General features: G+C 31.2%; 2 protein-coding genes across 2 annotated transcripts in view; both read left to right on the top strand.

Annotated features, from left to right (window-relative positions):
- Nucleotides 1-221: 221 nt before the first annotated feature.
- On the top strand, nt 222-9,678 carry LOC129962824 (uncharacterized). The gene is made up of 2 exons (XM_056076823.1): nt 222-1,752; nt 9,497-9,678. The coding sequence occupies exons 1-2, from the start codon at nt 222-224 to the stop codon at nt 9,676-9,678; spliced, it is 1,713 nt and encodes a 570-aa protein (XP_055932798.1).
- The window catches only part of LOC129962825 (uncharacterized), a 424,996-nt gene continuing 420,423 nt past the window's right edge, over nt 9,597-14,169 (top strand). Inside the window, exon 1 of the mRNA XM_056076824.1 lies at nt 9,597-9,769. Within this exon, the coding sequence (XP_055932799.1) occupies nt 9,718-9,769 (52 nt within the window). The 5' untranslated portion in view covers nt 9,597-9,717. The remainder of the gene's footprint in view (nt 9,770-14,169) is intronic.

The raw sequence follows: 14,169 nt of genomic DNA on the forward strand, positions 1-14,169 counted from the left end.
TCCGTTTGGGGAATACTCTCTCTAAAGCGCATTGCCAAGAAGAGGGAGTACCGCAGGGCAGCGTATTGAGCGTGACTCTGTTTATTATAAAAATCAACCAAATTCTATCCGTCATTCCATCCACTGTACATAAAAACATCTATGTTGACGACCTGCAGATCTCCTGTTCTGCTAGGGATATGCGTTTTATAGAACGGCAATTACAAATTGCAATTAACAACATGGTAGCCTGGTCTGAAAGCAATGGGTTCACATTTTCTCTTGAAAAAACTGTATGTATGCATTTTTGTAGAAGGCCACTACATCCAGATCCTGAATTAACACTGAAAGGTAATCCTCTGACTATATGCGACCAACATACATTCCTAGGTGTTATATTCGACAAACGTTTGACTTTCCTCCCCCATATAATGGATTTACGGAACAGATGTCTGCGATCGATGAATATCCTTCGTGTTTTGTCAAATACTGCTTGGGGTGCTGATCGCACTAGTTTGTTGAAAGTATATCGAAGCGTTATTCGCTCCAAATTGGATTACGGCTGTTGTGTTTATGGTTCGGCTCGAAATTCTTATTTATCTCGGCTTAATTACGTTCATCATCAAGCTCTGCGTGTATGCTGCGGTGCATTTAGAACATCCCCGATTAGCAGTCTATATGTTGAAACATGTGAACCTTCGTTGTCTTTTAGACGAAACATGTTGTCCGCCTGCTACTATTTCCGTGTTTTATCTAACCGATCTCATCCTTTAAGGAGAACGTTTTTAAATTGTTATCAATCTCCACTATTCAACGTCCGTAGATCCTGTATACCCCCTCTGGGATCACGTATTTTGAAGTTCTTACCAGAAAGTTACCATAATATTGAAATTCATGACGAAAGTCCTTTTAGTGTACCACCTTGGTGTCAATTTGATGTTGTTTTGCTTCATCCATTTCGAAAATTTCTTAAGTCCAATACTCCTGATTTCATTTTTAGAGCACTTTTTTCTGCTCACAGACATATGTATAGTGATTACATTCCTGTATACACGGATGGTTCCAAAGCCGAATCTCATGTTGGTTATGCTTTTGCTTGTGAGAGTGTAGTTGTAGGTCAGAAATTGCACGATTTTACTTCAGTTTTTACCTCGGAGGTCACAGCTATATATCGTGCCATACAATATATTGCTAAGAATAAGTTTAGAAAGGTGATCATTTATTCCGATTCTTGGAGTGCCCTTCAAGCCCTTATTGAAAAGACGCACAATCATGCATATATTTCTGATATCAGGATTTTGCTAAAGGAATTATGTCAAAATGGTTTTGAAATTCTTTTCTGTTGGATTCCTTCCCATGTAGGTATCCAAGGGAATGAAATAGTAGATATTGCTGCAAAATCAGCAAACGAATCATACAAACAAGCCATTCCTTATGCTGACGTACGTTCTTCCGTTCGTAAATGGTTATTCCAAAATTGGCAAAACCAGTGGAATCTCGAGACAGAAAACAAACTACACACAGTCAAACCTTTTATTGATCTTTGGTGTTCCTCCCTAAATCGTCGATGCGATGTTATTCTTACAAGATTACGCATTGGACACTCTCGCATAACTCATAAATATATACTTTTGAAGCAACCACCATCAACTTGTAGTCGTTGTGGTGATAGTTTAACTATCCGACATATATTGATTGAATGTCAGACACTGGACTCATTGCGTCTTAAGTATTTTAATACAGTTGTTCCTTGTCTTCCCCTTTTAATTGGACGTAAACCACATTTTAATATTTTCCTTTATTTAAAAGAAGCTGGTTTTATCAAAGAAATTTGAAATGTTGATACCTTCTTATCATTATTCCTAATTTATAGTTGTTTTTAATATCGGATTGTAAATATTTTATACATAGTTTTAAGATGTAACGCTAAAGCTTTCATCTAGTTGCGGCGCAGTTTATCCAGAGAATGGATCTTGCGCTAGTGTAATACTCACTCACTCACTCACTCACTCACTCCAAGCCATGTCGGCATTTTTGGAAATGAGTTGGCGGATAAAGCTGCAAAAGAGGCTTCTTCGTTTCTGCAGCATCCTCTTGTATATGCAGATCTGAAAAGAACATTCTCTGATTTTATTAACCAGTTATGGCAGAACGACTGGGATACACAGGTCCATAATAAACTTCATTCAATTAAAACTTCTGTCGATTTATGGCCTGCTGTACCTATGCGAGAGATTGATGTAAAACTGACTCGTCTTCGCATAGGGCACACCCGTTTTACTCATAAACATTTATTGTTTGGGGATGAAGCACCAATGTGCCCGACATGCCATGTAGATTTTACCGTTTTACACATTTTAATACAATGTCCCTCTTTTAATTATCATCGTAATCATTTGTTTCCTTCGACGACACCGTTAACTCTTCTAGATTTAGTGGGTGAATATCCCCACAAAAATATTTTTCACTTCTTAAGAATCATTGGATTTTATCACTCTATTTAGATTTTATTGCCTTTTTAAATCGTCTCTGATCCAATTTCTTGTTTTATTCATCAATTTTACATGTTAAATTCAAAAAAGTTTCGAAAAAATCAATTTTTTTTCTCGCTTTTAAATTGGTATTGAAATAATTTTAACCATTTGACTGGCGCAGTTTAGTCAAAACATGGCTCTTGCGCCATTAAACCTCAAACAACCAACCAACCAACCCTCCCACCTTGGGATATTCCACAAATTTCATTTCATAATCCATTTTCTACTTTTGATAAAACTACAGTTTCACCCTCCATTTTCCAACAAATTTTTAATTATCACCGATATAAGTTTTCAGATTACACTGCTGTCTTTACGGATGGATCGAAAACTGCTCATCATGTGGGATGTGGTATCGTCTTTTCTGAAAATATTTTAAGTATACGATTAGACAATACTCACTCTGTTTTAACGGCCGAATTAATGGCAATCTTATTTGCACTAGAAAAAATTTCCACTCTTGGGGAACAAAAATTTTGTATTTATTCCGATAGTATGAGCGCTCTTGAAGCTATTGGTAATCATCATAATATGACGCATCCAATAGCCATTGATAGTTTATGTCTTCTACGAACTCTACAATCTAAAAGCATAGACATAATATTTTGCTGGCTACCTAGCCACGTAGGCATAAATGGAAATGAGAAAGCAGATGTTGCAGCTAAGGAAGCATCATTATATCTACAACGACCACTTCCCTATCTTGATGCGAAGAAGTATCGAACTCATCATATTCATTCATTATGGCAAGAATCGTGGGACCTCCAAATATCTAATAAGTTACATTTTATTAAATCACACATTACATTATGGCCAATTATCCCAGTGAGAGAACTTGATGTCAAGTTGACACGACTTCGCATTGGGCACACCCGTTTCACCCACAAACACCTTTTGTTTGGTGAACAATGTCCAACTTGCACATCATGTCAAGTCGAATTTACCATCGTTCATATTTTAATCGAATGCCCAGTTTTTAATAGAAACCGGCTGCATCATTTCGGAACATCAAATTTGAACATCCGTGACTTATTGGGAGAAAATCCTCATGCGAACATTTTTAAATTTTTAAAAGAAATTGGATTTTTACATCTTATCTAATTTTATAATTCATTAGTAAACTTTTGAAGATTTATATTTTTATAATACTCGATATTACTATTGACAAAAATTTTAACACCTAGTTTAAAATTTTTTAAAAACTTTTTTATCTCATTTTACCATATGTTTGGCGCAGCATAGCCAAATCTGGCTCTTGTGCCATAAACATCAAACTCAAACTCCCAGTGTGACTGTCAAATGTCTGTCCAACATATATTGTCGGAATGTCCAAATTTCAATGCTCAACGTTTGCACTTCTTTCAAAATACGAACACTCCATTACCCTTCTTACTTGGTAAGACACCACATGTTCAAATTTTTGCATTTTTGAAATCAATAGGTTTTTATCCACATATCTAAGTTTTCTCCATCTTTCTTAAAAAAATTTCACATTGTTTTTATAGCTGAAATTTTATATTTTAAGCCAGAAAAACACAGTTTGGCGCAGCATAGCCAACATTATGGCTCTTGTGCCAATAAAATCAAGAAAATCAACCTTTTCATATTCTACCATTTTGTGAGAGAACCAAAATACTCTTGCGTGACTCGGGTCTTGACACAGTTCATGTTAAAGCTGTTGACTCATTTATTTTCCCACCCTGGGATATTCCTCAATTTACCTATTTGAATCCTTTCAGAGAATTTGATAAATCTTCAACCTCTCGTATTGTTTTCCAACAGTTTTTTCTACTACATCGTTATCGGTATTCATCTTTTGCGCCAATTTTAACGGATGGCTCGAAATCAGAAGGTCATGTTGGTTGCGGCATAATTCTTCCTTCTGATACACTGAGCCACCGTCTACACAATTGTTGCTCCACTTTTACTGCTGAGTTGGTGGCTATTTTCTTTGCCCTTCAGAAAATTTCAACCTCCACTCAGCGTAAATTTGCCATCTATACCGATAGCCTGAGTGCTTTAGAGACCCTTTCACACTACCACAATCGGATGCATCCGATTGCTATTAGAATTTTATTCACTTTACGTCTTTTACAAAATGAAGGCTTCCAGTTTATTTTTTGTTGGGTTCCGAGTCACGTAGGCATTCATGGAAATGAAAAAGCGGATTCAGCTGCAAAATCTGCAACGTCATTTTTGAGCATTGGACTTCCCTTTCATGATATCAAAACGTCCATCTCTTGTCAAATTTTTTCTGACTGGCAAAAGTCATGGGATCTGCAAATACAAAATAAGTTGCATTCTGTGAAAACTGACATTATTTTATGGCCTGTACATCCTATACGTGAGATGGATGTTAAATTGACACGTCTCCGTATAGGACACACTCGTTTCACCCACAGACATTTAATATTTGGCGAAAATGCGCCTACATGCAACAGATGCCGAGTAAATTTTACTATTCACCATATTTTAATTGACTAACCTGTTTTCAGTTCTTATCGTGTTCGTTTTTTTACCTCGTCTTCCTTGACTTTACAAGACTTGGTGGGTGAAATACACCACCCAAATATTTTTAAATTCTTAAGAGCGATTGGTCTTTATACTTGCATTTAGCAATTTTTTTTTTCCTATTTCGTATTTAAATATTTGGTTTCCACTTTGCATTAGTTTTTTTAAATTTGGAGGAATCATAAATTGTTCATTAAAACTATCTTTTATTTTCAAATTATAGAATTTTATTATCATATTTTAGGCTATTTTATATTCATATGTGAACTTCATAAAAAATAAATGTGCTTTTAAACCTATTCTAATGTTACCATATGATTGGCGCAGTATGGCCAAGTGTGGCTCTTGCGCCAATAAACCATACAAAACCAAACCAAGCGCCACAAACAACTTGGTTGATCGTAGAATAATTGAAAAGCAGTGGCTTTTTTGAATTAAATGGGCACATTAAAATAATTTATATTAATGTCTCATTTTGTAGATATGTCGGGATTATTTAGGGATCCCGTTTATATTGTATAATGAAGTCGGTACATGAGTGCCGCCTTCTTTCTAAATTTCTATTCTAAATCAAAAGAATGTTATATAATAATGTTATAATATAATATAAAGGAATGTTATATAAAGAATGTCCAATAATAATGTTATATTTTCTCGATATTAATATCCAATAATTCCGAATATCCAACAATGTCTTGAAGGTATCGAGCAAAATAATATGTTAATAGGGGAGAGTCTATTTTTTATCACCTTAACTGATACGATTGAAATAAATATCCACCATACATGGTGGATATGTACAGGAATCAAGTTTTAAACTTCGAACTTGTAACTGAAATTTTCCTTCCTTTTCCTTATTTCCTAACCTTTGCATTAGTAAGAGCAAGGCATTGTTAGTTAAATGGTTTTGAACTACAGTAACATAGTTTTATATCAAGAATTTATATTGATTTTCATATTTTTGTGTTCTTTACTAGCGTATATGAGTTGACATAGAATAATATTGAAAAATGTAAAAAAAAGATGTAATGACTTTCTAGACTGATTATTAAAATCTTAATTTGCATTTAAATTATTTTTAACACGTAAATTACATTAGATTGTGTTACGTGAAATTAAAATGGAAATTATACATTAAGATTCAAAATATTTTTTATAAAGTGGAATTTATAGAATTAAAATCTGCATTTACTTTAAGTATACATTAACGTTTAATTAAGTATATAATAACGTTTTTCACTTAAGATATTTTCATAATTGCGTATATTTTTCATTATTTACTAAGATTTAATTTCATTATTAAAGGTGCATTAATTATTTAATACAAAATTAAGTGTGAATTATGCAAAGCTAAATGTATTTTATAAAGCCCGAAAAATCATACTTTTGCCTAAGATAATGCACTAAATTTAAATTATTACAAAATTCATATTTGATATCGTTTATTTAAGCATTTTCAAAAATAAAAATAAAACTCTATATTCTATGCACATTTTATTTAAATTCAATTTAATTTTCTAAGGAATTTTTCCATTTTTATTTACCATTTAGTTTATTCTTATATGTTCTTTACTTTTTGGAATAAGAAATATTTTTATTGAATAAAGCATGTTAATTTGTAAACAATTCCCTATGTTTTTTTAAAGTATTGTGTGTTTCTATTCCCACCACACTATCTTAATTTTGACCCATGTCTAGAAAGCTGCAATTCAACTAATTTACTTTGAAATAAAAGGTCAGGTAGCTTTAGATTTTGTCTAATTGGTTGCAATCATTTTGTTAAATATTTATATAAAACTCATTTCTTTAAAAAGTAATATAATATTTCTTACCTAAATTGAACAGAATGAATGTATCAATCTGAAAGATCTTTTTGCATCCATTTGCATGACGAAACAATCTGAAGTTCGGTTAAAATTAAGATAATGTTGATTTAGTTTTCAAATGAATTTTAGAAGGACATGTCTGCGACCTGAAATTATTAATGTTGTTCGTATTTAATGAAAAAGGACGTGACTTTTTGTTGCCTTCCAAATAAAATATTAAATTGGAAATTAAATTTAAAGATATGATTTTGTAATATCAACGAAATTGCAAGCAGTCTGCATAATATATTTCAAAATTATATTTTTTAAATGACTGACTGTTATACAAATGTACATTTGTTGGGTTGTTAAGTGGTTAAGTAAAAAGTCAAAATTAGTGTAACAGTTATTTATTTAGGATTTACTTTACGCACAGATTTTGGAATACTTACAAAAAATTTGGAATAAGTTTAACATGTGTACAAGAGCATGTATCAAAGAACTGGAGGGGGAAGCAGTGGCCTGGTGGTAAGGTCTCGGCTTGTGAGTCGTAGGGTTTCAGGTTCGAGACCCGATTCCACCGAAGACACCGTCATGTAAGGGAGCCTGTTGCACGTTAAATCCGTCATGCCAAACGTCCTCCCGCTGGTGTGGTGTGGTGTGGCGTGGAGAGGGGGATGCCAGCTCAGGTGTCGTCCTCGTCATCTGACCGCGGTTCAAAATTACGAGGTCAGTCCAAAAAATAGCCCTAGTGTTGCTTTACAACGAGACATTAATACAACTAAAAAAGCACTGGAGGATTTGGTGGAGCCAATGATTAAATTATAGAATATCATCAGTTTAGTATGAAAAAATATCTTTTCAAATTAATTCTAAGGAGAGAAAAAAAAAACACATGTCAATTTCGACTTTTGTTTTGAATTCCAATTTTTGAGATAATTTGAGGCGTCCTTTGCCTGCACTCCCAAACGTTCTCTTACTAAAAGATTTTAGCATGAAGGGAAAATAATGAGCGTAATTATGATTCAATGCTTTTATGTTTCGTGTTTCTTGCATCGCACTTTTAGAAATAATGAGGATTATTGATTTGATTTAGCTAACAGAAAACGCAACTAAGCTAAAATCGTTATTCAATTAGAAAAATGCATACACGTTCAAAGTTTCAGCGTTTTGTTAGTTAACCAATATAAAAAAAAATTACAAATGATAAACAATGGGCTACATCTATGTTCTAATTTTTTTACATCCTTAATATTACAAAATAATTTATTGTGGTTGACTTTTTTTTACGGATAAATTTCGAGGATTGTCTCAAATTCCTGGCAATAAATAATACAAGTACTGTTTATTAATCGGATTTTTGAGTCAAAAATTAGCTCAATTCTAAATAGATGACCCACTTTTTCATGATGTTTAGAACAAAATCGATTTTTTTCTAATTAAATATGCTTGTAAACTCAAGATAAAAAAAAACAACAAAATTAAAATAAAATCCATGATTGCAAATTTCAAGTTATTATGTGATAACATTATTATTTTTTAAGTCATTTTTTGTCTTAAATTGTCATTAAATAGTTTAAACCGGTTTGAAACAATCACGAGACTTCTTTATCGGTCTCTGTAATTAAATAAAATGGTTTGTTAAAAATTTCTAATTTTATTACGATAAAATCTATGTCGAAAGTAAGAAAGGTCTTCACCTTAACGGAATAATAATTTGCAATTAGCATTTAAATAATGGTATTTCTGCTAAATATATAAATTTTAATAAGAAATTGCTTTGTGATGAGTTCAAATGATATAATTTTATAACTAATTTAAAAATATTTTCTAATTTTTCTTTAAAAATATTTTCTTTATAATTCATTAGTGTACTTTTGAAGATTTATATTTTTATAATACTCGATATTACTATTGACAAAAATTTTAACACATAGATTAAAAATTTTTTAAAACTTTTTTATCTCATTTTACCATATGTTTGGCGCAGTATAGCCAAATCTGGCTCTTGTGCCATAAACATCAAAATCAAACTTAAAAACATTTTCTATTTTCTGCATAGCATATATATATATATATATATATATATATATATATATATATATATATAACTTGTCAGTTAAAGATTATAGTTTATTTAAAGTTTTACAACATTAAATGTTTAAACTTCATTTTTTATAAATTTTTTGCATGTTATAAATATAAATAGGTAACGAATTGTATACGTTATTGTATTGTAATGCCTGAATCTACGTGGCTAAAAATTATTTTTTTTTTAAGTTCTCATCGTGTGAAGTTTTTAAATTCATAAATTCACACCAAAATTAACTATATATCATTTTAGTGCACATGAATTTTCTGCCCAGACTGAAAATAAACTTCCATCAGACGATAAAATACTAACAATAAATATCGAATTAAAAATAATTGCATTTATTTTATTGAAACCGTCTGATTTTAATCTTAATCATTTTTCGCACAAAATCCGTGACGAAACGGAACAGAGATTTTAAGAAAGAAACAAAGATCCCTGATCCAGAATCAAATTCATCTGAAAAATCCGCGAGTGGCGATCGAAAGCCCATCTCGAGGGTCCAATCCACCCATCCAGATGTCGCCGCCCCTCTTTTCTCTACCTGTACGGCTCACAGTGACAACTTTCTTCAGTCGTTCGAAAGATGCGCGCGCCTCTTCTGTTCTCTCACCTCTCCTCATCGCATTCTCGCTCCGAACAGATAGATGCATCTCTGACCATCAGAGACAAGCAGCGCTCCTCTTTGGCTCTCGTAGTGCTCAAATCCAAACTTTGCACGTGTGTTCCAAAACGGACCATGCACACTGGGATCTAGGAAAAAGGACTCGCAGACAGTTTGGCAAGTTAGAGAAGCATGGCAGAATACTCGCAGCTCACTGGATATCTGGTGTACAAGCCTGGAGGAAGTAAGTTTTGAAAGTTTTTCGTAGTTTAGAGTTTTCGCGTTGTGCTCGGCGGTGGAATAATTTTCGCAAATGTAATGTTCGAAACTTTGGGGGTTTGTAAAGGCTCTCCTGGAGGGGGAAAAATGAATTCGGAAATAAAGTTGGAATACTGAAAAAATTATTCTACGCATGGAAAATATTTCACGGTGTTTGTGATAATATTAATTAAATTTAGATACTTTATATCATATTATATTAGGATTAGAATAATATCCAAAATTACATTATTTTAAATTTCATTGTTTATTATACAGATTTTTTTGTTTTCAGTTAGTAATCCTTTTTTTAACTTCGACGTTTTTTTTTAATAAAAAAAATTCCAAAACTAAAAAATGTGAATATTTTTTCTTCTATTTATATGACGGTTGAAAATGTAATTTTTTTATTGAGAAATTATTTATATTAGCCGTTTTTCAAGCTTTATTGCATTAAAGAAAGCAATACATTACTATGAAAAGTTTTTCTAAATAAAAATGTTTTAATTAAAATCGATTAATAGATAAGCGCACTTACTTTTATAATAAAGTTTTGTGCACTTTATATATTTTATATTAAAAGTGCATTTTGAATAAAAACTAGCATTTATAAACTTCTGTCATTGAAAAATAAAAAAGAAATCTGATTTGTGATCTATTTTTCTTATCAACATTGCAAATTTAAATGTATGAAAAATTGTACGAATGTAATTACAAACATCATTGTATGAATCTGGGACTAACGATGAATTGAATTTAAAAAATGCCAGTGAAAACATTGATTTAACCTAATAAATCTTGCACTACGTTTATGCATACGATTAAATATACATGCACGATTGGTTCATGAAACTTCTTAGCTAAAGCCATGTTTTCGTAAAAATTATTTTTTGTTTCTGTTACTGTCAATAATAATAACTTTAAATACGGTAATATACAAATATATTTATTACCGATTAACTTTCAAAAACCAATTCTTTGCAAAATATTAATGACAATTATAAAAACAAGTTTTATAAACAATGATAATAAGAGTATCACAATTAATAAAACATGTAATTTCTAAAAATAAAATATATATAATGAATAAACATGCTGTGCACACTAATTAATTCTATTCAAAAATATTTTGAAAGAGTAATACAAAAATTTCAAATATCTCTAATAATTCTAAATAATAATGTATACACGAATTGGCATATTTTAACCTGATAGAAAATTACTTAAAAAATAATTCTTCAATTAAAAAAGTGATGATTAAAATTTAATTTGCACCCCGAATCGTAAAAACTAAATGCTTTTTCCTAGTCCCCACCTTCTCCCATGTTATTTTCATTATAACTGATAAAAGAAGGTCTTTAAAAATCAAAATATTTAATCTCTATTTGAATCTTTATTGAATCTATTTGGGTTTTTTTTTTGAGTAATTTTTTTAATAAAAAGACAAATCGCGTGAGAGAAGCATGGAAAAACATTTATTATTGGCGATTAATAATAGTGCAAAATAAACTTTGCCATTTCAATTATTTTCTTTGTTCTTTCAAATTTTGTAAATATTCCAGTTTTTGTTATAAAAAATGAACTTAAAAATATAGATTTTATATAATTTAACAACAGACATTTAAATTTCTAAATCCTACGTTTCGAAATAAAGAGAAAAATTGTCAAGGAATTTTTAAATTCTACATTTAAAAAAATTCGCTTTAAAGAGATTGAATTAATAGTGACCTTAAAAGAATTGCTCGAATTTTCTAATGGGGAATAAGCACGTTATGACCTAGAAAATAAAATATTCTGTAGAAAATTAAACAATTCATATTTAATTTTTAATCCATATTTAGTTTCCTTCCAGATTTAAAGAAATCTCAGGAAAGCGAAATAAAATAAAATATATTAACATTTTTTTTTGAGAAATATACTAAATAAAATTTTATTTCACCCTTAGTGTTTTCTTCTTTTATGATCTGATCTTCTATTCCCGCCATCTTCTATTTCCTGAAAATACTATCTTAATGAATAAATTAAGAATGCACAGTGTATTTGTATTACAATGTGCAATTTTTAGATCAAATTATAGTTTTTGAATGATTTAATGGCGGCTTATAAGTTTTAGAAGAATTAATTTGTTGCGCATTTATTGCGTGGGAGCGAAAGTAAAGAGGATAGTTATCAATGTTTGTTTCAAGATATATTTAAAATGGAAATTTCTCTCACAACTGCAATAATATCTATGAACATTTATTTCATAAGTCATTTGATTGTTCTGCCGTCGTATTTCTAAATTAAAACTGTATGCTCGATTATTATTTGAAATATTCTGAAAAATAACTCTAAGTTTTTCCTTTTATAAAATCTTTTTACCTAGTATGTTTATTCAAGGGTTCAGAAAATTTGATAAATTTTAAGACCTCTTTCAGATACATATTTGAGGAACAGAGTATATAAATTATCACAAGGAATAAATAAACATAATATCTCCATAAAATGAATAAAATATGAAAGAATTTCTCTCATGATAATAAAATTAGTATTGTTTTGCTAAAATGAATTAACAATGGAATTAAAATCTGTATCCAATTTTATGGAGTTATAATTTTTATTCGAAAATTTTCCCAAGTGCTTATAGTTTGCTTACGAAAATTGAATCAAAGCCAAGTTTTTGCACAGAGTACTACACACATAGCAATAATGAATTTTGGGAAAATAGAAGGAGAATTTTCTGGTATTGCCAAAACTATTTTTCAAATTTTGGATCTTCAGGGCATAACTTCATCCAAATAACTTTCATTATTTTAACGCTTGTTTCCAGCTAAAGGAAACAATTTTGAAATATAGATTATGTTTTGGAACTTAGATACGTGTTATAAATAGATATGATGTTAAAATAAAAATAGACAAACTATATAGATACTATACTAATTATTAAAATATCTTTGTTAAAGTAGCACATTTTCAACTAAGTAATATAATTAAGAGTTACCGTAGTTAGTAAAGTTATATACATTGGATCTATTAAATATGCGTGACTCTCTTATGCGTGAAATTTTGAGTATAAAAATGAGAAGTCTTGTTGTATGGAGAGAAAATATAAAAGTTCAAACTTTTTCTGTTTTGCATTAGACAGAGCTGAATATGCCTAATCTGTCAGTTAAAAGTCTATCTGATTTTTATATCAGCTTTAGATGTGTTTACCAAACAGAAACTAACTCCAAAGCTGACAGATTGAGATGTAAATATTTTCAACGTATATTACAGAAATTTTCAAATGCATTGCCACTATTTTTTTTTTTATTCCTTTGTAACAAATTTTGTGCATATTTCATGAAACCAATTCAATAGTTTCATAACCAATTGCTTACTTTTTGATAAAGTTAGAAATATTAAACCAAAAATTCAGAGAACAATAGTCGGTTCCAAATTCCATATTGTATTTAATTTTATTTACTATACTATAGTGCTGCTTTGCAGCTATACAGTTTTTACTGGCAGCATGTACTATATGATTGTACAGGATTATGAGATGACACAAGTTATAGCTGAGCAGATATGATAGTGTTATGAATCTGTAATGTTGCTTCCACGCGCAGTTAGTTCCATCATAGGAAAGACAGTTTTACAGACAGCTCTATTGGATGTTGATCGGATGCCAGATTAATATGGCCCGGACTTCGTGACCATTTTTTTGTAGGTTCTGAAGACTTTGGCGATAAAATAAATGATACTGGAGTCTGCAGGAATTTTAGCTATAGGACAATAGGAGAATTATATTGATTGTTCGAGAACCTTCTGGGCCTGCTCCGGAAGCTATAAATGGCCAGCAGGCCAAGCCGAAGTCAGTCGTATAATGAGTGTGGGGTGTCTGTGACGAGTTAGTTGGATTAGTCCAGGGAAGCGCTAGCGTTGAGTGGAGCTGAAGTATTTAGTGTATTGAGTATTGAGTCTTAGAGACAAGCATTGAACAGCATCGAGTTCTTGTGTGAAATAGTCTTATTGTAGTGAGTCTGCAGTTGTGTACAGCTATAGTTAAAGTGAAGAGACAGCGGTGAATAGCAAGAGTTTGGAGATGCCTTCGCATAGCTATTAAATGATTCCCTCTTCCAGCTAAGTTCTGTTTGGCCGCTTTGTGAGCTGTTGCTGTTGTTTACTGCCTAATTTTACTTGTCAGCTGCTATTCGTTGTTAGTGCTACTGTGCATTTCCTGTGAATGTCTAGTATTTGTTTCATCATCTATGTTTTCGTATCTTCATGTTAATAAACATTATTTGTTATAGTTCTATTGTCTTTGTCACCATACACGCACAACAGTGGTGCCGTGGATTTTAGCGGAATTTTACAGGCTGTGTGAATAAAATTTCCGCAACCATGAGTATGAAATTCTACATTCCG

This window comes from Argiope bruennichi, chromosome 3, assembly GCF_947563725.1.
Source record: "Argiope bruennichi chromosome 3, qqArgBrue1.1, whole genome shotgun sequence".
NCBI classification, from domain to species: Eukaryota; Metazoa; Arthropoda; class Arachnida; order Araneae; family Araneidae; genus Argiope; species Argiope bruennichi.